General features: G+C 39.1%; 1 protein-coding gene across 4 annotated transcripts in view; it reads left to right on the top strand.

Moving 5' to 3' along the window:
• NOTCH2 (notch receptor 2) overlaps positions 1-25,419 on the top strand; it is a 195,371-nt gene that overhangs the window by 156,900 nt on the left and 13,052 nt on the right. For all 4 annotated transcript variants that reach the window (XM_032249562.1, XM_032249563.1, XM_032249560.1 and 1 more), the window contains 8 exons: positions 3,795-4,023; positions 4,797-4,998; positions 13,502-13,655; positions 14,046-14,230; positions 15,548-15,680; positions 21,490-21,726; positions 24,085-24,197; positions 24,802-25,307. In XM_032249562.1, the coding sequence (XP_032105453.1) occupies positions 3,795-4,023; positions 4,797-4,998; positions 13,502-13,655; positions 14,046-14,230; positions 15,548-15,680; positions 21,490-21,726; positions 24,085-24,197; positions 24,802-25,307 (1,759 nt within the window). The remainder of the gene's footprint in view (positions 1-3,794; positions 4,024-4,796; positions 4,999-13,501; positions 13,656-14,045; positions 14,231-15,547; positions 15,681-21,489; positions 21,727-24,084; positions 24,198-24,801; positions 25,308-25,419) is intronic.

Raw genomic sequence — 25,419 nt, 5'->3', positions numbered from 1 at the left:
TATTTGCCCATCTGCACGTCTTTGCTGGTGAAATGTGTGTTTACATCTTTGAACTCAAAAAGACAACCCATTTGAAATAATTGGATTGTCTTCTTGAGTTCAAAGAGTTTTATATATTTCTAGATAAGAATTCTTTGGCAGGTGTTTTTTTTTCCCAACTATTTCCTCCCAAATTATAGCTTTTCTTTTGATTTTCTTTTGAAGAGGAAGATGTTAACACTGATGAAATTCAGTGTACTCATGTTTTTCCTTTATAGTTCATGCTTCATGTCTTGTTTAACAAATCTTCGCCTAATCCAAACTCAAGGTTTATCTACTGTGATTTCTTCTAAAAGTTGTGTAATTTTAGATCTTTCATTTTAGTCTATGATCTATTTTGAATTAATTTTTTCATATTGTGTGACTTAAAAGTCGTTTAGTTTTTTTTTTTGTTTTTTTCTAACTATACTAAACTAACTTCTTATTAGTTGTAGGTTCCTAGGTTATCCTCTAGATTAGTTTAGATTGCTAGAATTTTCTACAGATGCAATTATGCTGTCTATAAATAAAGATAACCTTTATGCCTTTAATTTCTTTTCAACCCTATATGCCTTTTATTTAGTTTAGTATTATTGTAGTAAGATCTTCAGTAAATGCCAAATAGAAGTAGTGAGAGAAGCCAGTCTTGTTTTTGATCCTAGGGGAAAAGCATGTAGTCTTTCACCCCTAAGAAAGATGTTACCTATTGGTTTTCATAAAGGCCCTTTATCAAATTGAGAGACCTTGTAGAGGTTTTTTTGTCTTTTTATAATGAATGAATGTTGATTTTTTTTTGTATGCAATTGATTTATCTACATCCGTTGAGATGGTGATATTATTTAGTCTTTTAATATAAGTAAATTATGATTAACTTTATTATTTAACATTTTGCAAGTGTTAAACTAATGTTAAATTTATGAGTTATATTCCACTTAGTCATTATGCATTATTCCTTTTACATGTCATTGGATTTGATTTGGCGAAATTTTGTTAAGAATTTGTATGTCTGTGTTCATGAAGGATAATGTTCTCCAGGTTTCTTGTACTGTCATTGTCTCATGATGGGAGGGCGATGCTGTCCTCATAGAACATATCAAGAAGTGTTTCTTTCTATTTTCTGGAAAAACTTTTGTAGAACTGGTGTGTTTTCTTCCAAATATCTGATACGGAACCTTCTTTCTGGGAAAGATTTTAACTACGAGTTTGGTTTTCCTAATACATATAGTGTCATATGGGGCTATTTGCTTTTAATTGAGCTTTGGTAATATCTTTCAAAGAATTATTCTAATTCATCTGTTTTTTCAAATTTATTAACATAACATCAATATGTTTTATAACATTCCCTTATGGTGCTTTAATATCTATAAGATCTGTGATGGTTTCCTTCTTTTGTTTCTACTACTGGTAATTTGTCTCTTCTTTCTTTGAAGGGAAAGAATGTCTGTTTTGCAGATTTTTTTCATAGAGTGTTCCATAAATGTTATTAATTCAAATTGGATAATAGTGTTATTCAGGTCTTTTATGTCCTCCGTGACTTTCTGTCTACTTATTATTCATGAAGGGATATTGAAATCTTCTATAATAGTTGTATATTTGTCTGTTTCTCTAGTAATTCTGTTAGTTTTGGCTTAATGAATTTTGAAACTCTAATCTTAAGTTCATGAACATTTAGGGTTCTTATGTCCTTTTGAATAATTGACCCTTTTATCATTTTAAAATGGCCCTTTTTAAACTCTTGTCACATTTCTCTCTTTGAAGTGTACTTTGCCTGTTATTGATATAGCTACTCTAGCTTTATTTTATCATTAGAGTGTGTTTTTAAAAATCCTTTTACTTCTGGCCTGTTTCTCTAAAATGGGTTTCTTTTAGAGACCATATATTGGTTCTTGTCTTTTTTCTCCAATATGACAATATCTGTTTTTTAATTCAGGTATTTAGACTGTTTAAATTTAATGTAGTTTTTTATATGGCTGGTTTCAAAATATGCCATCTTGCTCTTTGCTGTGTCTTTGTTCTTTCTGTTTATTGTTTCCATTTTTCTTTTTTTCTGACATCTTTTGAAATAATTGAATACTTTTTATGATTATATTTTATTTATTCATCACCACATTAGCTGTATCTTTTTTAGTAGTTATTGTAGGGATTACTGTATGCAGCTTTAACATATTATAATGTACCATCAATCATACCACTTTATGTAGAGAAGAAGAGCTGTACACGCACATTTACATTCCTCCTGGCCTCTCTTCTATTGTTGTTATAAAATGTATATATCATTAAACCCTCCAAATATAATTGAACTCTGAAAGTTCAATTATTTTTTCAAGAAATTTGAAAAATAATTTAAAAGTCTTTAAGTTACCCACATATTTCCAATTCTTGTTGGTTTTCATTCTTTTATGCAAATTTGTGGTTCCATCAGGCATCATTTTCCTCCTGTCTGAAAAAATTCCTTGAATATTTTGTGTAGTCTTTGTCTCCTGGTAATGAAGTCTTTCTGTTTTTGTGTGTCAGAAAGGTTTTTATTTGGCTACAGTTTTCAAAGATAGTTTCACAGGAAAGAGAATTCTAAATTGACTTTCTCCTTCAGTACTTTAAAGTTATCCTATTGTCTTCTACCTTGCATTATTCTGAGGAGAAATCTGCTGGATATTCAACAGTTCTTTTATTTGTTCCATCATGTGTAATTATCTCTCCTGTGGCTGCTTTTAAGATATTTTCTTTGCCAGACATAGTGGCTCATGCCTGTAATCCCAGCACTTTGGGAGGCTGAGGTGGGCAGATTATGAGGTCAGGAGTGCGAGACCAGTCTGGTCAATATGGTGAAACCCAGTCTCTACTAAAAAATACAAAAATATAGCTGGGCATGGTGGGGGGGCACCTGTAATCCCAGCTACTCAGGAGGCTAAGGCAGGAGAATCGCTTGAACCCAGGAGCAGAAGTTGCAGTGAGCTGAGATCACGCCACTGCACTCCAGCCTGGGTGACAGAGGCGAAACTCAAAAAAAAAAAAAAAAAAAAAAAGATTCTCTTTGTATAGTTTGCAAGAAAAGAAAAAAAAATGATATTCTTTTTCCACTGATTTTTAACAACTTGAATATCATTTTACATGTAAGCCCTGTTTTTGCAGTTATAAGTTCCTTAAGAGCCATAGCTACATCTTGTTTTTCTTGTTCTGATTTGTATGCCCTAATTGTAGAGTGCCATGGCATGATTGTAGCTTAAAATTTGTTGGTTTATTACTATGAATATGAAGTGTTCCAAGATCAAGCTATGTGATATTTCAATTTTTATTTAAACTTTGTTTCATAAGACTACTTAAATCTAAAAGAGAGAAGGAGAAGGAGGAGACAGAAGTGAAGCAGAGAGAGGATTAATTTATATAGTTAGTATGCCTGGAAAAACATGGATATATGTATTTTGTCCTCCTCCACATACTCCACCATGACATATACCTTTTGAAAGTATTGATTTATATTCTGTGTATTGGGGCGCATGTTTGATTTGCAAGGGACCAATGCAAGTTTTATGACTATTAATTTTACAAAACTGTTAGTGGTGATATAGGTGAATTTTATTCCAGTTAACAAGCAGGTTAAAAATTTCAAGCAAGTACTATTGAATTCATTTTCATAAATGGGGGAGTTGGCAAAATTTAATGAAAAGATCAGAATTATGCTGTCCTCAGCGTGACTTAGTTCAGGTCATTCACTTTTATGAGTTTAAGATTAAATTGATGCTACTGTTCAGAGCTCTAATTCTTGTGTAATGGCTTAGATCCTTGCCAGAATGGAGGTTCCTGTGTGGATGGAGTGAATACTTTCTCCTGCCTCTGCCTTCCGGGTTTCACTGAGGATAAGTGCCAGACAGACGTGAATGAGTGTCTGAATGAACCCTGTAAGAATGGAGGGACCTGCTCTGACTACGTCAACAGTTACACTTGCAAGTGCCAGGCAGGATTTGATGGAGTCCACTGTGAGAACAACATCGATGAGTGCACTGAGAGGTGAACAACCAATCACTTGGGCATCAGCATCTTATGAGAGAAAGGGAGAAAGAGGAGGAAACTTCAGAGCATAGTGCTAGAATTGTGGAGCAGGGATGAGGTGTCCACATGGATACTAGTCCATAGGGCAATCTCCTATTGCCCAGTTCCTGATTCCTGATAAACATATATAATAGTTAGAAAGTCAAAGATGAGAAGTTGAAAAGTTTATAAGGATGTTTTATTGTTTGTTTCTTGCTTAGGGAACAGAAAGAGCTATAATTCTGTTCTGTTCTTCCCTTGGTCTCTTGTTCATTTCAAAAATCCAAAAATTCAAATTTCTCTGTAAAGATTGGAATTGTTACCATTCTTTAAGTAATTTCTGGGAGGTTTGTTTCATTTCTTTTTATAATATTATGAACATGTTTGTTCTGTTTTTATTTTATATTCTATAGTGAAGAGCACTTTTCTTATAAATTAAATTGACTTAGAGATAAAATGAAATGTGGTACATGAGAAAACCACAGACGAACTGGGTAAAACCTAGAAAAGTTCACTTTCTCTAGGTATTTATAATAAGCTCAGCCTTTTAAATACTTCTAAGCCTTTGGTTATAGAAAGGAAATGGGCACCTGAGAGCTTCTGGCAGCCAATCTAGCTTGTAAGAAAGTTTATGGGATATGGGGTACTCAGGGGTATTTGCCTCTGTAACATCTTAGATTCCAGAAATCTTACTTTCGGGTAGCCAGTCACAAAATACATAGCTGATGTTGCTCTCCCTTTTTGTTTCTTAGCTCCTGTTTCAATGGTGGCACATGTATTGATGGGGTTAACTCCTTCTCTTGCTTGTGCCCTGTGGGTTTCACTGGACCCTTCTGCCTCCATGAGATCAATGAATGCAGCTCTCATCCATGTCTGAATGAGGGAACATGTGTTGATGGCCTGGGTACCTACCACTGCACCTGCTCCTTGGGCTACACTGGAAAAAACTGTCAGGTAATTGACTTCCTTCCCATTCACTCAGCTCCTCTAGAGCAGCTGAATATTATACCTATTTACTTTTTAGTCTGAATACACTCCTCTAAAAGAGAACATTGTGGATATCAGGGATGTCCCTGAGATAAATCTAGGTAACTGCTTAATAACTTGTAGATTCTAAAATGATGACACTAGCAATGTGATATGGATTCACAAATATAAGATCTTTAAAAGGGGCAACCAAGAACTGCAGAAAAATACAGGTGGGAAATAAACATGGTTTTGTTTTGTTTTGTTTACACTGGAAGCACCAAAAGAACTGAAGAAAATAGAGAATAATCAAAATTACCTTTTAAAGGTCAGATGCAACATCTAAGAGAGTAATAATGATAATTATGTCTTGCAATGTTGTAACATTCTCAAACACTTTACATATCTTTTAAGTTCAAATATGTAATACACATTTCCATAAAATTTTAGGATGGAAAGAGCCCTTATAGGCAACTAATCTAACCTTTGATTTCATGGAAGGCAAAACTGAGCCCCAGAACGGCAAAGTAACTTTTCCGAAGTTGCATACCAAACAGCACTGTGTTTAATTTTATGTTATTCTACCTCTTTAATAGTGACAGAATAATAACTCCAAGGAACATAGGAGCAAATGGCCAAATTTAACTTGACTTACAGGGTGCACTTAAGTAAGGCTTTGGCTGCATTAGACATGCAAGCACCCACCTCCACAAAATTAAGCAGCTTGTTGCTGATTCCATGGATCACGAGATCATCTTTTGTTGGGCTCCTATCTGTTCTCATAGTGTAAATGGAAGTGCCAGTGAAATTTGAATTGTGAATTTGACCTTCCTCTCCTCAAAGGGCCAAGCCACTCCATGTGTGAATTAAGATGAAAGGGGCTAGTCCTTCTGCACTCTTTGCCTCACATTTTTCTTTCTTTCTTTCTTTTTTTGGGAAGAAATAATTAAACTTACCTATATTTAAAAATGATGTAATCTTATAGGAATCCACATACACAACAAAACTATTAGACTTAATAAACAATTTCAGCAAGGTTGTAAAATGCAAGATCAACAAAGTCAATTGTATTTCTATACAGTAATAACAATCAAAATCTATTTTAAAAAAGGAATTCTATCTACAATAGCATTGAAACAAACAAAACATTTAGGACTAAAACACAAGAACTGCAAGACATGGAAAAATATAAAACATCAAATCAATTAAAAGGCATCCCATGTTCATGGATTGGAAGACCATTATTAAGATAGCACTGTTCCTCAAATTGCTTTACGAATTTAAGGTGATCTCTCTTAAATTTCTTTTTTTTTTTTAATTTATTTATTTTACTTTAGGTGCATACTATATCTGGCATTTCTCCCCATGTTATCCCTCCCCGCCCACCCCTCCCTCCCCATTCTCTGTTGTCTCTCCCCCCCGCAACTGTCCCGTGTGTGGTGCTCCTCTCCCTGAGTACACCTGTTCTCATTGTTCAACACCCACCTATGAGTGAGAACATAACGGTGCTTGGCTTTCTGTTCTTGGGTCAATTTGCTGAGAATGATGGTTTCCAGATTCATCCAAGTCCCTACAAAGGACATGAATTCATCGCATTTTATGGCTCTGTAGGCCATGGTGTATATGTACCACATTTTCTTTGTCCAGTCTATCATTGATGGGCATTTGGGTTGGTTCCAGGTCTTTGCTCTTGTACACAGGGCTGCAATGAACATACGTGTGCATGTGTCTTTATAGTAGAATTATTTATAGTTCTTTGGGTATGTACCCAATAGTGGGATTGCTGGGTCAAATGGAATTTCTATTCCTAGATCCTTGAGAAATCGTCACACTGTCTTCCACAATGGTTGAACTAATTTACACTCCCACCAACTGTGTAAGAGTGTTCCTATTTCTCCACATTCTCTCCAGCATCTGTTGTCTCCCGATTTTTTAATGATCACCATTCTAACTGGCATGAGATGATATCTCAGTGTGGTTTTGATATGCATTTCTCTAATAGCCAGTGATGATGAGCATTTTTTCATATGTTTGTTGGCCTCATATATGTCCTCTTTTGAAAAGTGTCTGTTCATATCCTTCACCCACTTTTGAGTGGGGTTATTTGTTTTTTTCCTTGTATATCTGTTTTAGTTCTTTGTAGATTCTGGATATTAGCCCTTTGTCAGATGGGTAGATTGCAAGAATTTTTTCCCATTCTGTTGGTTGCCAATTCACTCTAATAATGGTTTCTTTTGCTGTGCAGAATCTCTGGAGTTTAATTAGATCCCATTTGTCTATCCTGGCTTTTATTGCCATTGCTTTTGGTGTTTTAGTCATGAAGTCCTTGCCTATGCCTATGTCCTGGATGGTTTTGCCTACGTTTTCTTCTAGTGTTTTAATGGTGTTAGGTTTTATGTTAAATCTTTGATCCATCTGTAGTTAATTTTAGTGTAAGGCGACAGGTAGGGGTCCAGTTTCTGCTTTCTGCACATTGCTAGCCAGTTTTCCCAACACCATTTATTAAACATGGAGTCCTTTCCCCATTGCTTGTTTTTTCTGAGTTTGTCAAAGATCAGATGGTTGTAAACATGTGGTGTTTCTTCTGGGGTCTCTATTCTGTTCCATTTGTCTATGTCTCTGTTTTGGTTCCAGTACCATGCTATTTTGATTACTGTAGACTTGTAGTATAGTTTGAAGTCTGGCAGTGTGATGCCTCTAGCTTTGTTTTTTTTGCTTAGGATTGTCTTGATTATGCGGGGTCTTTTGTGATTCCATATGAAGTTTAAAATGGCTTTTTCCAGTTCTGTGAAGAAGGTCATTGGTAGCTTGTTGGGGATAGCATTGAATCTATAGATTACTCTGGGCAGTATGGCCATTTTCACAATATTGATTCTTCCTAACCATGAACATGGAATGTTTCTCCATCAGTTTGTGTTCTCTCTTATTTCTTTGAGCAGTGGTTTGTAGTTCTCATTGAAGAGGTCCTTTACATCCTTTGTTAGTTGTGTTACTAGGTATTTTATTCTCTTTGTAGCAATTGTGAGTAGGAGTTTGCTTTTGATTTGGCTCTCTGTTTGTCTGTTATTGGTATATAGGAATGCTTGTGATTTTTACACATTGATTTTGTATCCTGAGACTTTGTTGAAGTTGCTTATCAGTTTGAGAAGATTTGGGGCTGAGACGATGGGGTCTTCTAGATATACAATCATATCATCTGCAAATAGAAGCAGTTTGACTTCCTCCTTTCCTAACTGAATACCCTTTATTTCTTTTTCTTGCCTGATTGCTCTGGCTGGAACTTCCAATACTATGTTGAATAGGAGTGGTGAGAGAGGGCATCCTTGTCTAGTGCCTGATTTCAAAGGGAATTCTTCCAGCCTTTGCCCATTCAGTATGATATTGGCTGTAGGTTTGTCATATATAGCTTTTATCATTTTATGATATGTTCCATCAATACCTAGTTTATTGAGAGTTTTTAGCATGAAGAGCTGTTAAATTTTATCAAAGGCCTTCTCTGCATCTGTTGAGATAATCACGTGGTTTTTGTCTTTAGTTCCGTTTATGTGATGGATTACGCTTATGGATTGAACCAGCCGTGCATCCCTGGGATGAAGCCTACTTGGTCGTGATGGATAAGCTTCTTGATGTGCTGTTGTAATCTGTTTGCCGGTATTTTATTGAAGATTTTGCATAGATGTTCATCATGGATATTGGCCTGAAGTTTTCTTTTTTAGTTGAGTCTCTGCCTGGTTTTGGTATCAGGATGATGTTGGTCTCATAAAATGAATTAGGGAGGATTCCCTCCTTTTGTATTGTTTGATACAGTTTCAGAAGGAATGGAAGCAGCTCCTCTTTGTATGTCTGGTAGAATATGGCTGTGAACCTGTCTGGACCTGGACTGTTTTTGGTTGGTAGGCTATTGATTTCTGCCTCTACTCCTGTCCTTGTTATTGGTCTATTCAGGGTTTCAGCTTCCTCCTGGTTTAGTTTTGGTAGAGTACAAGTGGCTAGGAATTTATGCATTTCTTCCTGGTTTACTGGTTTATGTGAGTAGAGCTGTTTGTAGTAATCTTTGATCATAGTTTGTATTTCTGTGGGATCAGTGGTGATATCCTCTTTATCATTTTTTATTGCATCTATTTGGTTCTTTTCCGTTTTTATTAATCTGGCTAGCAGTCTGTCTATTTTGTTGATCTTTTCAAAAATCAGCTCCTGGATTTATTGATTTTTTTGAAGGTTTTTTTGTGTCTCTGTCTCCTTCAGTTCTGCTCTGATCTTAGTTATCTCTTGTATTCTACCAGCTTTTGAGTTTTTTTGATCTTGCTCCACTAGTTCTTTCAATTTTGATGATAGGGTGTTGATTTTAGATCTTTTCTCTCTTCTCTGGTGGGCATTTATTGCTATAAATTTACCTCTCGATACTGCTTTAAAGGTGTCCCAGAGATTCTCGTAAGTTTTGTCTTCATTCTGGTTGGTTTCGAAGAACATCTTTATTTCTGCCTTCATTTCATTGTTTATTCAGTCAACATTCAGAAGCAAGTTGTTCAGTTTCCAAGTGGTTGTGTGGGTTTGAGTGTGTTTCTTGATCCTGAGCTCTAGTCTGATTGCGCTGTGGTCTGATAGACTGTTTGTTATGATTTCTGTTCTTTTGCATTTACTGAGGAGTGATTTGCTTCCAATGATGTGGTCAATTTTAGAGTAAGTGCAATGTGGTGCTGAGAAAAATGTATATTCTGTGGATTTGGGATGGAGCGTTCTGTATATGTCTATTAGATCTGCTTGGTCCAGCTCTGCATTCAAGTCCTGGATATCCTTGTTAATTTTCTGTCTTGTTGATCCATCTAATATTGACAGTGGAGGATTGAAGTCTCCCACTATTGTCGTGTGGGAGTCTAAATCTCGTTTTAGGTTGTTAAGAACTTGCCTTATGTAGCTGGGTGCTCATGTGTTGGAGGCGTATATATTTAGGATAGTTGGCTCTTCCTGTTGGATTGATCCTTTTACCATTATGTAATGTCCTTTTTTGTCTCTTTTGATCTTTGTTGGCTTGAAGTCCATTTTATCAGAGACTAGGACTGCAACCCCTGCTTTTTTTTGCTCTCCATTTGCTTGGTAAATCTTCTTCCATCCCTTTATTTTGAGACTATGTGTGTCTTTGTATGTGAGATGGGTTTCTTGAATACAGCACACCAATGGGTGCTTACTTTTTATCCAGTTTGCCAGTCTGTGTCTTTTGATTGAAGCGTTTAGGCCATTTACATTCAATGTTAATATTGTTATGTGTGAATTTGATCCTGCCATTTTGTTACTGGCTGGTTTTCTTTCTCGTTAGTTGAATCATTTTCTTCATTGCATTTTTGGTCTTTGCCAACCAGTTTGCTTTTGCAGTGACTGGTACTTGTTCCTTTCCATGCTTAGTGCTTCTTTCAGGAGCTCTTGTAGGGCACGTCCGGTGGTGACAAAATCTCTCAATAATTGCTTGTCCATAAAGGATTTTATTTCTCCTTCACTTATGAAGCTTAGTTTGGCTGGATATGAGAATCTGGGTTCAAAGTTCTTTTCTTTAAGGATGTTGAATATTGGCCCCCACTCTCTTCTGGCTTGTAGGGTTTCTGCCAAGAGATCTGCTGTGAGTCTGATTGGCTTCTCTCTGTGGGTGGCCTGACCTTTCTTTCTGGCTGCCCTTAGCATTTTTTCTTTCATTTCGACCCTGGTGAATCTGATGATTATGTGCCTTGGGGTTGCTCTTCTTGAGGAATATCTTTGTGGAGTTCTCTGTATTTCTTGAATTTGAAATTTGGACTGCCTTGCTAGGCTTGGGAAGTTCTCCTGGATAATATCCTGGAGTGTGTTTTCCAGCTTGAATTCATTCTCCTCATCATATTCAGGTACACCGATCAAGTGTATATTAGTTTTTTTCACATAATCCCATATTTCTTGGAGGCTTTGTTCATTTCTTTTTGCTCTTTTTTCTCTTATGTTGCCTTCTCTCTTTATTTCATTGAGTTGATCTTCACTGTCTGATATCCTTTCTTCTGCTTGATCGATTCGGCTATTAAAACTTGTGTTTGCTTCATGTAGTTCTCGTGCTGTGTTTTTCAACTCCATCAAGTCGTTTATGTTCTTCTCTAAGCTGGTTATTCTAATTAGCATTTCATCTAACCTTTTCTCAAGGTTTTTGGTTTCTTTGCATTGAGTTAGAACGTGTTCCTTTAGTTCTGAAAAGTTTGTTATTATCCACCTTCTGAATCCTGTTTCTGTCAATGCTTTGCACTCCTTCTCGGTCAAGTCGTGATCCTGTATTGTTGAGAAGTTGTGATCCCTTGAAGGAGAAGAGGTGTTCTGGTGTTTGATGGTTTCACCTTTTTTGTACTGGTTTTTTCCCATCTTTGTGGATTTACCTGGCTGTGGTGTCAGAGAGCTGCTTGATGAGGCCGCTTGTCTGCCTGTGGGGGCGCTACTGGGTTTCTAGGGACTCCTTCAGGTTACTAGGGAAGCTTCCTGTCTCTTTTTTGTTTATGCTGGGAGATTAGGCCCGCCTCTTCCGCTGACCTGTACGCGCTGCTGGGTTGTCAAGAACGCTGTCCACTTGCCACGTGGGCTTCCTGTGTTTTTTGTTAAAACATGTAGCCCAGTCCCACCCCTCTAGGGGTGGGTTGTGCCCTTCTTCCACTGGGCTGGATCATTCAGGGTTCATCTCAGACTGTGGCACTGGCTGTGCAACCCACTAGAGTCAGAGCTTCAGCCCTCTGGGGTTTGTTGGGGAGGTTAGGGACCCACCCAGCCACACCCGGCAGTCTCCCGCTTTTAGCTGCCTCTCTCTCCAGTCAGGGGGTAGGGACCGCCCAGCTGCTCCCGCAGCTCCCTCTCCCTCCGGGGGGCAATAGCTCAGTCTGCAGACTCTCATTCAACCCCACACTTGTAATTCCCGGCGCTTGACTGGCAAAGATCTCCTGTTCTGTGTATTGCTGAGGCTTTGGGGGAAGTGCTGTATCTGGACCGGAGCACCAGAGGTGGGGCCTCCGACTCGCCGGTCAGATGCACTTTATGGGTGAAGCAGCACACCCCTCCCCACCTTGGTCTGCCCTGACTGGGCTTTGCTCACCCTCAAACCAGACCATTGAAATGCACCTGGTACCTCAGTTAGAGTTAGGAGATCTCTGGGTTTCTGCGTCTCTCTCGCTGGGTGTTGTGCACTGGAGTTGTGTCTAATCGGCCATCTTGGATCCTCCTCCCGCCTCACATTTTTCATAAGCCTGATTGTCTTCCTTAGAAATAAGCTCTTAAAGGTTTTAGGTTTATTAACAGGCGTTAAGTCCTTTTACCCGTATTCACCACGAATAGATTTTGTTCAAGACCCATGTGGATTTCTCAAACAGGATTAGCACAGAAAGTATGAACCTGTCTGACAGCTTTAATTCTTTCTTTCTAGCACTACACGGTGGCCGTACATGTAGGCAGATCATATCTAGAGCATTGGGAATAGCTAAACCTGTTGGGTTTCCCCAAATACTTAAGCTTTTGTGTTAAGAACTTTAGAAAACCTAAGAGGAATTAGACTACAGCAGGCCCTCAAATCACTTTGTTTCATTCAGTGTCATTTTGTTGTAACATTGAGTGGGGGAAAAAATCTGTTTTTGGCTAGAGCTTCTATCTGTGTGGAGTTTGCATGTTCTCCCCATGACTTCATGGATTTTCTCCAGGGTCTTCAGTTTCCTCCCACAACCCAAAGCTGTGCACGTTGGGTGAAGTGGGCATGTCTACACTGTCCCAGTCTGCCAGAATAGGCTCTGGCCACTTATGAACCTGAACTGGAATAAGTGGGTTAGAAAATAAATGAATGAATATACCAATTATTGTTAAAACTAAAACTCATAATGCCTATAATACTCATGTGAGTGCACAACAATAAACAATGTGGTACAAAAGCACCCAGCAAGCCTGTTATATTGGTTAGTGTTGCTTTCTGAACTGTGTGGTGGGTAAGAGGTACTGACAAGTTTGCTTTGTAAACATTTATTCCTTGATTTGACCTGCCACCACTAGGACTACCGTTACGGATTCACCAAAAATTGAATAAATAATTATCTTGTTTTTATTAATCTTTCTTACATGAATGTATAGTTTGTTTATTTCAATGTTTAATATTAGAAGTGGGTGTTAATTTGAAGTTTAATGATTTTCTTTTGACCAGAAATAAGTATAGGAACTTAACTCTTGTTTGTATCAATTATACTGTGGTAAAATTGGTTTTGTTATATATCGTTGTGCTTAAAGTCACAGTTTCCAAGAACCTAATAATGACATTTAGTGAAGACCTATGGTACATAAAAATGGTTAGGTGTACCTCGGAACCCTGAATCTAGTTTAAGTGCTCTTTTACTAGATAAAGGCTCTCTTTTCTTTCTAATCAGTGTGCTTTTCTTTGATTTCTTGTAACACAGTATAGCTTCTTTTCTTCATTTCTCGTATTTGAATTTTATGTATGTACACCCCTCCTCTGTTTCAGACCCTGGTGAACCTCTGCAGTCAGTCTCCATGTAAAAACAAAGGTACTTGCGTTCAGGAAAAAGCAGAGTCCCGGTGCCTGTGTCCATCTGGATGGGCTGGTGCTTATTGTGACGTGCCCAATGTCTCTTGTGACATAGCGGCCTCCAGCAGAGGTAAGCTTTACTCCCTTGGGCTCAGGTCATTCACTGAAATATTGACTGACCAGTGGCATTTAGAGCAGGTATTTTTGTGGGATAAGAGAGAAGAGCAGATAGTAGTGGGTTAGCAGGGCTCTGGGGCAAGGGCTCAAGACAGAAGGTGTAAGGTAGAGGAATAGGTTCCGAGATTCTGAGAAGAAACGTATTTGAGATGGAACTAAGGCATATTTTATTTTGAGGGTTTATTTATTTTTAATATGCGTCTGGTGCTGAGGGTGTGAAGAAATAGATAAAAATAAGATTTGATGCATCATTCAGTTTAGATTTATTTGCTCATTGGTTGGTCTGAACCCTGTATGTGTCACGTGTTCTTCTATGACATTTCTTCCTCACTGGGTTTCCCAGGCGTGCCTGTTGAACACTTGTGCCAGCACTCAGGTGTCTGCATCAACGCTGGCAACACGCATTACTGTCAATGTCCCCTGGGCTATACTGGGAGCTACTGCGAGGAGCAGCTCAATGAGTGTGCGTCCAACCCCTGCCATCACGGGGCAACATGCAGTGACTTCATTGGTGGATACAGATGTGAGGTGAGGACACTGAGCAGGCAGAGGCCATGGACCTCCCCGGAGATTGTACAACTGTCTTGAGCCTGGTATATTTAATTTAGCTGCTTGCGTCTTATATTTATAGTTTATAGATGTTTTCAATCCCCATCGTAGTGTTTACCACTGTTTCTTTCAGCCTCTCATGGCCCTAGTAAGATATTTTTATAGGCTTCTGGAACCATCCCAGCTCCTTATGGTTGCTTTTAAGATTTAGAGCCGACAGTCACTACCAGGATGAATTCTACAGGCCCACCCAACATAGCAGTCTACAATTCCCTGAATAGCAGCTGAGATAGGAAAAACTGCTTTGTGGAATGTCCCTTTGGCCCCTGTCACCTTTGTATGTAATTATTAATCAGTCAACTTGCAATTCTCTCTCAAAAAAAATGTTGCTTATCCTGTTCCCCATAGCATCATGCTAAATGTTACATGTATATATTTGAGGAAGTATGTGTCATCAAGGGACATGTCACTGTTTTAATGCCTGGGCTGACATGGCCCCAATAAACCTTGGGGCCATGCAGATCCCAGACTGATGCTGGCCTTTGGAGCTCTCTGACTCAGAGATTCCTGCCACTGGCTGCTGAGTAACATCACCTAGACTCCTTCTTCTGATCCTTCTTTCCCAGAGTTTACTTGCTGTCTTCCCCTTACCCACCTACCACTCTGGAAGGTCTCATGCTATAAGGAACTTCTCCCACGTGCAAACCTGTCAAAGCATTGTCCAAATAAAGCTACCTCACAGCCATGTCTTTTTTCTTAATCAGCCCTGAAATCCCTCCAACCCCTACATCCACCACAGCTAGCCAGCCTGCTCTACCTCCCTCTACCCTACGCCTATCTCAACCAGTTTCTCATACATACATATAGTTTCCTAAACCTGGAGATCAATAAATGCATGTCTATACTACCATCCACATATGCCTTTTGACTGAGTCATAGGGTCCTCATCACCTACAGAGAAATGTGTATTTTAAAGATGAGGAAACCCGTACACAAGAGGAACAAAAGTGTTGCACACAAGTCAAATCTGAAATATCCTTCAGAGTATTCAGTACCTGCCCTCCTTTTAATGCACCTTTTTCAACTGGAAGAGGAATAGATAAATGCCAGTAAGCTGCAGGTTGTCTGTCCCTGCATGGACAGATTAGCAGAGAGTGTAATGGTTCCAGAGAAACATACAAAATCTAAGCAGGGAGGTGGGAGAGAGTCACAGAAATGTTCAGATCTGACTTGCTCTCATGGCCTGTTGCCAGTAATGTTCCAATATTTCTCGTCCTTTTTGCTTCCTCATGGCAGTGCGTCCCAGGCTACCAGGGTGTCAACTGTGAGTATGAAGTGGATGAGTGCCAGAATCAGCCCTGCCAGAATGGAGGCACCTGTATTGACCTTGTGAACCATTTCAAGTGCTCCTGCCCACCAGGCAGTCGGGGTATGAAATCATCCTTATCCATTTTCCATCCAGGGCACTGTCTAATTTATAAATCCATTCTTAGTAGTCAGGGGATTTTATAAAATTAAAGATATTAAGACTAGCTTCATTCCAAGCTTTTAGTTCTGCATCCTAGTAATTCAAGCCATTTTATTATTTCATCTCCTGCTAGCTCTGATGTTGTGATTTATGTTCAAGGTTTCATCTTGTTGTTTGGCATCTTATATTCCACGAAACACAGAAAAAGGAACTGATAGAACATTATAACAAAATTAGCCTGGTCAGTAAGATTTCTTGTTGCTTCAAGGAAAAGCAACTAATGGCCTCTAAAATAAACAATTTACATTTACCTGCTTTTGTATTTTTTAAATTAGCCAATTCTTGACTCTATAAGGTGGGGGAATGAATGAAATGAAAATATCTGCTATTATTTTCATAACCTCAGGTGAGGATACTGATGGCATAAGATTCTGCTTTAGGAATTGCAGTAAGGCCTGATGAGAGATGCAACCCTAGACTGTGAGTGATGGGGCCATCATTTGCTGTGGGCATTACCACTGCTTTTGAACTAAGTGGTAGGGCCATCATTCTGCTGTGAACATTGACACTGCTTTTGAACCATCCCTTGGAAAGAGATTAGAGTATTGTTTGTCAGAAGGGATCTAGTTGTGCTGGGGCCTACTCTGAGAAACCTGTGAAAATGTAAAAGGCTATCCACACTGGTGAGAAATTCATTCTTGTTAGTGTCAAAGAGAATAGAATGCCAGAAAAGTATAAGTATTTGTATTGCCTTAGAGCTTTGTGTCAATAAATTTGGCTCATGTGCCTTCCCAGATATCAGAGTTTGATTAAATTAAAATAGGAGAGTACACTACTAGTAGACTGGTTATTGAGGAATGAGGTTAATGGGAAGAAGAAAACGAAGGAGAAACAGTCTTTAAGTATTTGAAGAATTGTCATGCTAAAAGGAGAATTGTTCTTTATTCTAGAAATCAATGGTTGAGTAAAAATTCATTCCAAATCATTACTAATTTGTTCCTTTGAACAATTATACTGGTTACAACAAGCTCCAGTTCTGGTGATCGCTGTTATCATAGTTCATTTCTGTTGCTATAAAAGAATACATGAGACCAAGTAATTTGTTTTTCAAAAGAGGTATATTTAGCTGTACAGGAAGCATGGTGCCAGCATCTACCTCTGGAGTGAGCTTCAGGCTGTTTCCACTCGTGGTGAAAAGTGAAGAGGAGCCAGTGTGTGCAGAGATCACATGGCAAGAGATGAAGCAAGTGAGAGGGGAGGAGATCCCAGGCTCTTTTTAACAACCAGCTCTCATGGGAACTAACAGAGTGAGAATGCTCTCATTGTCTCAAGGATGCAAACAGGTCCCATTAGGCCCCACCTCCAACATTGGAGATCAGATTTTAGCATGTGCTTCAGTGGAGTCAAACTCCAAGATATAGAAGCTAATTAAACCTCAAATCTCAGAGCTTAATATAACAATGACTTTGTCACTCAAGTAAAGTTGAATATGTATTGAGCTACCTTTCTCTGTGTTTTAGGTTTGTGGTTTAAAAGGGTCATACAGCAGCTTTCACTATCTCAGTCTGGAAGCAACACACATCCCTGTCCCTCACAGTATATTGACCAGAATTATTAAATGGTCTCCCTGACTTCAAGGGAGGCTAGGAAAAATGGAAGAGTACATGGGTATTCATCAAACTCTAAAATCATTGCTATACCATGAACTTTTTATTGATTAGACATGTCCAGTCTCAGAATGGATCATTTCAGAAGGAAACAATTTTTGTCGCTTCTAACCACGTGTTGAAGATAGCTTAGAATACTCGTTTCGATATTATCATTGACAGTGTTTTTCTTTCAGCACTTTGAGTATGTCATCCCATTGCTTTCTGATAGCCATGGATTTTAGTGAGAAATCATGTGTTAATCCTATTGAGGCTCCCTTATATGTGATACATTGCTTTTCTCTTGATGCCTTCAAGATTCTTTCTTTAACAGTTTGATTGTGATGTGTAGGTATGAATTTCTTTGAGTTTGTCCCACATAGAATTCCTTGGATTATTTTACTATGTGTGCTGGTTTACGTATGTAAAACAGTATTTTTTTTATCCTGACTTAATTTCTCTGGCCATTGGTAAACATTTCGGGAAACTCTAAAGTCTTGTAACCTTATTATGAGAGTTATCACAGTGTGTGTTTTGGTCACCATATTCATAAGCCTTGGATCTTTGCCTAGGTGTCCCTCCAGTTCCCCAGGTCAAGGGCTAACTGTAACAATTCTGCCTCTTCTACTACTTTGCTTCAGCCTGAGGTTGAGTTCTCTCTCACTTGATAGGCCTATTTGTTACTGGTGGTTCCATTCTGATGGGGAAATATATATTTATGCTCATTTTACTAGCAGTCCCTAAATATCAAATATTGTTTGAGACAGGGAGCATATACAGGATTCGGTTTGTTTTTACTTTTTTGTTTTCAATTTACTCTATGTATAAGGTAAGATATGCATATATACATATAAACAAAAAAATGTATTTATACATAGAAAAGTATACAGTGAAAATACTTCTTATTCCCATCTCTTTTCCTCAGCACAAATTTTCCCTCTCCCACAAACATGTAATCACCACTTTTAGCTGTTTTTGTATCTTTCTAGAGTTTTTTAAAAAATGTACCCTTCAGAATTTCTTTATATAGAGAGAAGCCAAATACAAAGATGTTTTATTTCCTTTACTTTTTACTCTGAAGATAGAATATTAGACATTTTTTGCACTTGATTTTTTAAATTTAATTGGAGATATTTTCATAACAAAATATAGAACTTCCTCAATACTTTTTATAGCTACAGAATTCCCTGTACAGACATGCCATATTTTGCTTAACCAGTGCCATCACGATAGATATTTCAGTTATCTTGCAGACATATACGTGTATTGGTAAAATAAATTTTCAGAAATAGAATTGCTGGATTGGATAATATATGCATTTATAATTTTAATCAGTAATTGCAATGTATCAGCACACTGGCTTCTTAAGGTGGAAAAATATCTTTTCACTTAAGAATCATTTTATTTTCCTTTTGCTGCAGTTTCTCTGTTCATGTACATCTTTTTTTTCCCCATTAAGTTGTTGATATAATGTTTTTTGGAAATTGGCTGTCAATGATATAAAATACAAATATTTTCCCACTATATTGTTTTTATCTTGTGATTTTCTTTATAGTGATTTTTAGTGCACACTTTTAGTTTTTTAATCAAGTTGAATTTATTATTTTTAAAATGGCTTCTGGATTTTGAGTTGTAGTCAACAACGTATTATACACTTGAAGGTTGTAAGGAAATTCTGTTTTCCTCCAGTACTTTTTTGATGTGGCTACTCATTTGTTAATACACATTTATTGAATTTTTTTTTTTTTAAATGGAGTCTCTATCGGCCAGACTGGAGTGCAGTGGCACAATCTTGGCTCACTATAACCTCAGCCGCCCAGGTTCAAGCAATTCTCCGGCCTCAGCCTCCCGAGTAGCTAGGACTACAGGTGCCTGCCACCATGCTCAACTAATTTTTGTACTTTTTAGTAGAGACAGGGTTTCACCATCTTGGCCAGGCCGGTCTTGAATTCCTGACCTCATGATCCACTTGCCTCAGCCTCCCAAAGTGCTGGGATTACAGACGTGAGCCACTGCGCCTGCCCTGAATATTTTGTTTTTTATGTAATGATTTGAGATGGCACCCTTGCCAAATTTTAAATTCCCGTGTGTATTTTTGGTGTTCTTCTGGACTTCTTTTTTGCTCTTTTATTCTGTTAATTCACCAATAACATTCTGTTTCGGTTATTACGGATCTTCTTCATAGTTTTCCTGGTTATGATTACAGTTTTTTTTCACATAATTTTATAATCAGCTTGTCTGTTAATAAATTCCTATTGGTAATTTTTATCAGGGTCTCATTAAATTTATGAATCAGTATAGAGAAAACTGACAACTTTATGATGAGGAGTCTTCCTAACTAAATCCACTTATTCAAGTCTCTTTTGTGTCTGTTAGGATAGTATTAATGTTGTCTTCATATAGGTTTAACACATTTCTTGTTAAGATTATTCCTAGGTATTTTATCTTTGGTAATTTGGTAATTGCTATTGAAAATTGGGCCTTATTTTACATTTAAAAAAAAATCTTGTGTTTGTTAGTGTATGTTACAATGCAAGTGTTAGGAATACAGAACTGTTTTCTTTTGTACTTTTTTTAAAAAAAATTTTTGAGACAGAGTTTCTCTCTGGCACCTAGGCTGGAGTGCAGTGGCGCAACCTTGGCTCACTGTAGCCTTCATCTCCTGGCTTCATGTGATTCTCCTGCCTCAGCCTCCCAAATAGCTGGGATTACAGGCATGCACCACCACACCCAGATAATTTTTGTATTTTTAGTAGAGACAGGGTTTCATCATGTTGGCCAGACCAAGTCTCGAACTCCTGACCTCAAGTAATATACCCACCTCAGCCTCCCAAAGTGCTGGGATTACAGGTGTGAACCACTGTACCCTACCTCTTTGTACCTTTTTGAATTAATCATAGAATAATTTCTAGAACAGGTATTGATTTATTTTGTCTCTTTCTAAGACACCATATGCAGATACTCATACTAGATGGCTCATTTACATCTATAGTACATTAAATGAGTCCTATTTTAAATGGAATAACTTTTGAACTCTCAGCAGGAAATAGTGCACTTACACACTATTACAGAAAAAAGCCAGTGATTATAAAACTTAGAAATGTATAGCATTCAAAATTCAACTCCAACTCTTACCAGCATTTTTATATAATCTATGTATAGTCATGGGTCACTTAACAGTGGGGATATATTCTGAGAAATATGTCCTTAGGCAATTTCATTGTCATGTAATCATCATAGAGTGTAATTATACAAACCTAGAGAGTATGGCTTCCTAACCTAGGCTCCAAACCTTCACCTTGTTTTACTGAATTGAATACTGTAGGCAATTATAACACAATGGTAAGTCCTTATGTATCTGAACATATTTAAGAAGAGGTACAGTAGAAAATTTTTAAAGATACAGTAAAAATACAATATAAAAGATAAAAAATAGTACACCTGTATAGGGCATTTACCATGAAAGGAGCTTGCAGGACTGGAACTGTCTCTGGTTAAGTCAGTGAGTGGTACATGAATGTGAAGGCCTAGGACATTACTGTACACTACTGTAGACTTTGTAAATACTGTACACCTAAGCTGCACTGAATTTACTTAAAAAGTAATTGTGCTGTGACATTACAAGGCTGTGATGTTACTAGGCAACAGGAATTTATCAGCCTCAGCTTCATTATGGGACCTCTGTTGTATACGCTGCCCGCATTGACTAAAATGTCATTATGCGGTTGCATGACTGCATTTGTTATGTTCTTTTTTGGAACTATTTTTATATTTTGGATTATACTTTGGGAAAATTACTGAGTTTCTCTTGAGCTCCAGTTTCCTTGTCTTTGAGATGGGACAAATAATAGGACCTACACCATTGGGTGCTACTTCACTGGGTCGTGTGGGAGAGTACATGTAGAGCCCTAGTATGTTCTTTCCCTTACTTGTACAACTCACCAGAAGGATGATGGCTGTCACGAATAAAGATTGTGCTTTGCCCTGCCCAACTGCAAGGTCCCGCTACCGATTGAGGAGTATACTCTGATTCATTGTGAAAATGTCAGCAGGGGTGATTATCCCTTGCTGGAAAGCAGGTTCAAAGGCTTTTCGTAATTCTGTACCTCTTCTCTTTCCTCCAGGCCTACTCTGTGAAGAGAACATTGACGACTGTGCCGGGGGTCCCCACTGCCTTAATGGTGGCCAGTGTGTGGATAGGATCGGAGGCTACAGTTGTCGCTGCTTGCCTGGCTTTGCTGGGGAACGTTGTGAGGGAGACATCAACGAGTGCCTTTCCAACCCCTGCAGCTCTGAGGGCAGCCTGGACTGTATCCAGCTCACCAATGACTACCTGTGTGTTTGTCGTAGTGCCTTCACTGGTGAGAAGCTCTCTAGCCTCCTGACCACTCTGCCTTGGCAGATGGTTTTAGTGAGCAAATTGGGCCCTGTGACTTGTCCCAGACCCGAGTGAAGCTTTTCTTATATAAGAAAACCAACAGCAGCTTAATTTTTAAAAGCCAGTTTTTTCCTACTCTGTACTTCATAGAGGTTATAATCAGTGTCTACCTTTAATTTTTCCTTAGGGATTCTTTTGTTGTGCATTGATTATATAATGCAGGAATACTTTTAAAAATGTATATTGAAAGTAGTGAACAATATAACATTTTTTAATTGTGGCAAAACATCCAAGACCTAAAATTTACCATCTGAATTATTTTAAAATATACAGTTTAGTGGCATTTAGTACATTGGCATTGCTGTTCTACCATCACCACCATTCATTCACAGAACTCTCTACATCTGAAGAAAATGACATTTTGTTTTAAGGAACCTTATGTCTAACGCTGGTGTCTTCATCCTGCCTCCTTTGACATATAATAGCTTGAATCACTGGGTAGTTCCTGACACCATGATCTTTCCACGCCATGATCTTTTCAGGGAAGCTTAGGACCCTGCTTAGATACTTAAAGGGAGCAGGTCCAAATTCAAATGTGTTTAAGCAAAGATCAGTTGATGTGGGTATGAAATGAAAAGTTGCAGTGGTCACAGGTAACGCCCTGCCCAGTGAAGGCTTGATCATGTTCCTAGTCTGTCCTCAAGCTGCTTTCTTTCATCACAAGGCATGAAGATGACCTAACCCTGCCTCAGAATAAGGGTCTTACCACAGGAACTTACTAGTTACTTCTGGAGGGCACAGCATGGGGACTTTTGGAAACTAAAATAGTTATTTGTATCCAGATGTGGCAGGATACTCAGATTTGAAATTTATCATGCATTTCCTGGGGTCTCTAGTTGTATTTCTTATAGGGAGTGTGTGATCAGGTTCCTTGGGAGTCAGAAAATAGGCTGTAATTGTCTATTTACAAACAATTCATCAAGCTGAACCTGGTATATCCTGAGCCCATCTCCAGCCATCTTTCCTTCCAGCTTTAAAGATATGTTGCCTTACAATCTTGGAATTTTATGAAGAGTGAGAGGGATTCTGCAGTATGGAAGTTCCCTAGATACACTAACATCAAAAGAGAAATAATCCATTATGAACTTCATAACTATTGAGGCAATATGGGACAGAATGAGTATGAACAATCTGTCCACAGCCTCGTATTGGCCAAACTGCACTTGGAAAGCCAAAGAAGCAAAACTGGCTCCTGTTTGGTTGGTTGGCTCTGAGGCTTTTTTCTCTGGGAACACTGACAAACATTTGCAAAGTAAGAGGGAAGCAGGAGAAGGAAGGAATGGAGACTGTTTTGAATTAGTATCCCATAGCCAGGAAGTTGTGCTAGTGCACGTTTGTGAATGAAAAAAAAAATCCCTTGGAACACATTGAGCACAATTTTTGTGGGAAGCTGTGGCAGAGATAAGCAGCAAGGGACTGGTGGTCCACCAAGCTGTGTCCATGTGGTGGCTGCTCTTGGTTAGCAGCTGCTGCTGTGATTTAAAGAGACAAACATTTATACCTCTTGCTACTTGATCTGGTGGGCCAAAAGCATTACACTTTTTTCTTCATTTTTAAAGATACCTTTTCTTTCCTAAGTGACCGCAGGCCAGGTGGGGCCTATCTCCTGCTGTTGGCCACGAGTCCCAGCCGTGCAGTGCCCTCGTCTCCTCCATGGTTCCAGTTGCCTCATGCTTTATCTTGGAGCAGTGGCCCCCAGGGGCCTCCTGTTTTAGAACTATTCCTAGAGGAAGTTAACTTCAGGAAAATTAAGCTGCGTTTTAGGGAAAACCAGTTAGGTTACAGAAAGGCCACAAAGTGATTGGAATGAGGTATATCACAGATGAAAATTCTCTGTACCGCAAATCACCATTTAAATATATGGGCCTGGTATTGGCCTGGTGTAGCCTCTCCTACGAAGTAGGAGATGACATAACAAAATGTGGTGAATGGTTTTTTAACTGTTTCCTGAAACTTATGAAATCTAAAGTCACTTCAAAAAGCTGAAGCGTGATTTCTAGTTTTTTGAGGGGATTTAAGTCACTTTTCTCACCCATCCTGTTTGTGTGAGTTGGTGCTTACTGTGTAGGCAAGACAGAGTAAAGGACTGGCCTGAGCCAGTGATGGGCCGGTCATGTGGAGATCCTGTGAGTATTTCCTTCCTTTGCTCAGATTACCACAGGCGTAGAACTGAACTTTCACACCCTCGCCCCACCTATGGGTAGTTCCTATCCCAGCAAAGCTTGGTCAGTAACTTGCAATGACTACTTCTGCCTTTTAAAACCCCTTTTTATTCTCTGAGGCCGGCACTGTGAAACCTTCATCGATGTGTGTCCCCAGATGCCCTGCCTGAATGGAGGGACTTGTGCTGTGGCCAGCAACATGCCTGATGGTTTCATTTGCCGTTGTCCCCCGGTAAGTGCCCTGTTGCTCATAAGGGGCATTTTCTCTTCCATACAATATCTGTGACAAAACTGAGATCAAACCTGGTTTTATCAAGCTTCGAAATGAGATTTCTCAATTTTAACTCTTTCAGAAGAAAGTGTTTGGGTTTTTCCATTTAAAGCTGTTTATAAGCAACAAAACAAAACAAAAAACAACCAAATTAAATAAAAAGAACCGTTTAGACACTTCCTGAAACGTGAGCTTCCCAGTCCATGACTGTCAGTCTTTAGAAAAACTAAGGGAAAACCACACAAAGTGGTGGAAATGCTGCTCTGTTGACATTCTTTAGCGGGAACCATTTGGAAGCAAGTTGTCTCTTAAACTAAAGGGAAGCTTAATTTTAGCTATTTGCTATACCCAGTCTTTTACCATTGCCAGAGGCTGAAAACTCCCCAAAACAAGAGATCCCTATGCCTGGGGAGATACAAAAAGGAAACCTGTCTAGTAACCTTGGCTTGGGCTGAGCAGGAAGTACAGAAGGGAGTGAGATGTGGAGGTTTTCTAGAAACCCGAAACTTCCAGTGTGACTATTTCCCTACCAATGCCATCCTTATTTCCTCACTGATTTCCACAGGGCTTTTCCGGGGCAAGATGCCAGAGCAGCTGTGGACAAGTGAAATGTAAGAAAGGGGAGCAGTGTGTACACACCGCCTCTGGACCCCGCTGCTTCTGCCCCAACCCCCGGGACTGTGAGTCAGGCTGTGCCAGTAGTCCCTGCCAGCACGGGGGCAGCTGCCACCCTCAGCGCCAGCCTCCTTTTTACTCCTGCCAGTGCACCCCACCATTCTGGGGCAGCCTCTGTGAACTCTACACGGTGCCCCCCAGCACCCCTCCTGCCACCTGTCAGAGCCAATATTGTGCGGATAAAGCTCGGGATGGCGTCTGTGATGAGGCCTGCAACAGCCACGCCTGCCAGTGGGATGGCGGTGACTGTTCTCTCACCATGGAGAACCCCTGGGCCAACTGCTCCTCCCCGCTTCCCTGCTGGGATTATATCAACAACCAGTGTGATGAGCTGTGCAACACAGCCGAGTGCCTGTTTGACAACTTTGAATGCCAGGGGAACAGCAAGACATGCAAGTAAGGGCTTCATGTTCTCCAGAAGCTGAAGGGGACTGTCACTAACACACTTCAGTTTCTGGTTCTTGCTCCTAACCACTCCAGTGCTTCAGCCTAAGCTGCCTCTGCTTTT

The sequence above is a fragment of the Sapajus apella genome, unplaced genomic scaffold, assembly GCF_009761245.1.
Source record: "Sapajus apella isolate SASKATOON/1434 unplaced genomic scaffold, GSC_monkey_1.0 scaffold69, whole genome shotgun sequence".
NCBI classification, from domain to species: Eukaryota; Metazoa; Chordata; class Mammalia; order Primates; family Cebidae; genus Sapajus; species Sapajus apella.
This window is presented reverse-complemented; position numbering and strand designations above follow the sequence as displayed.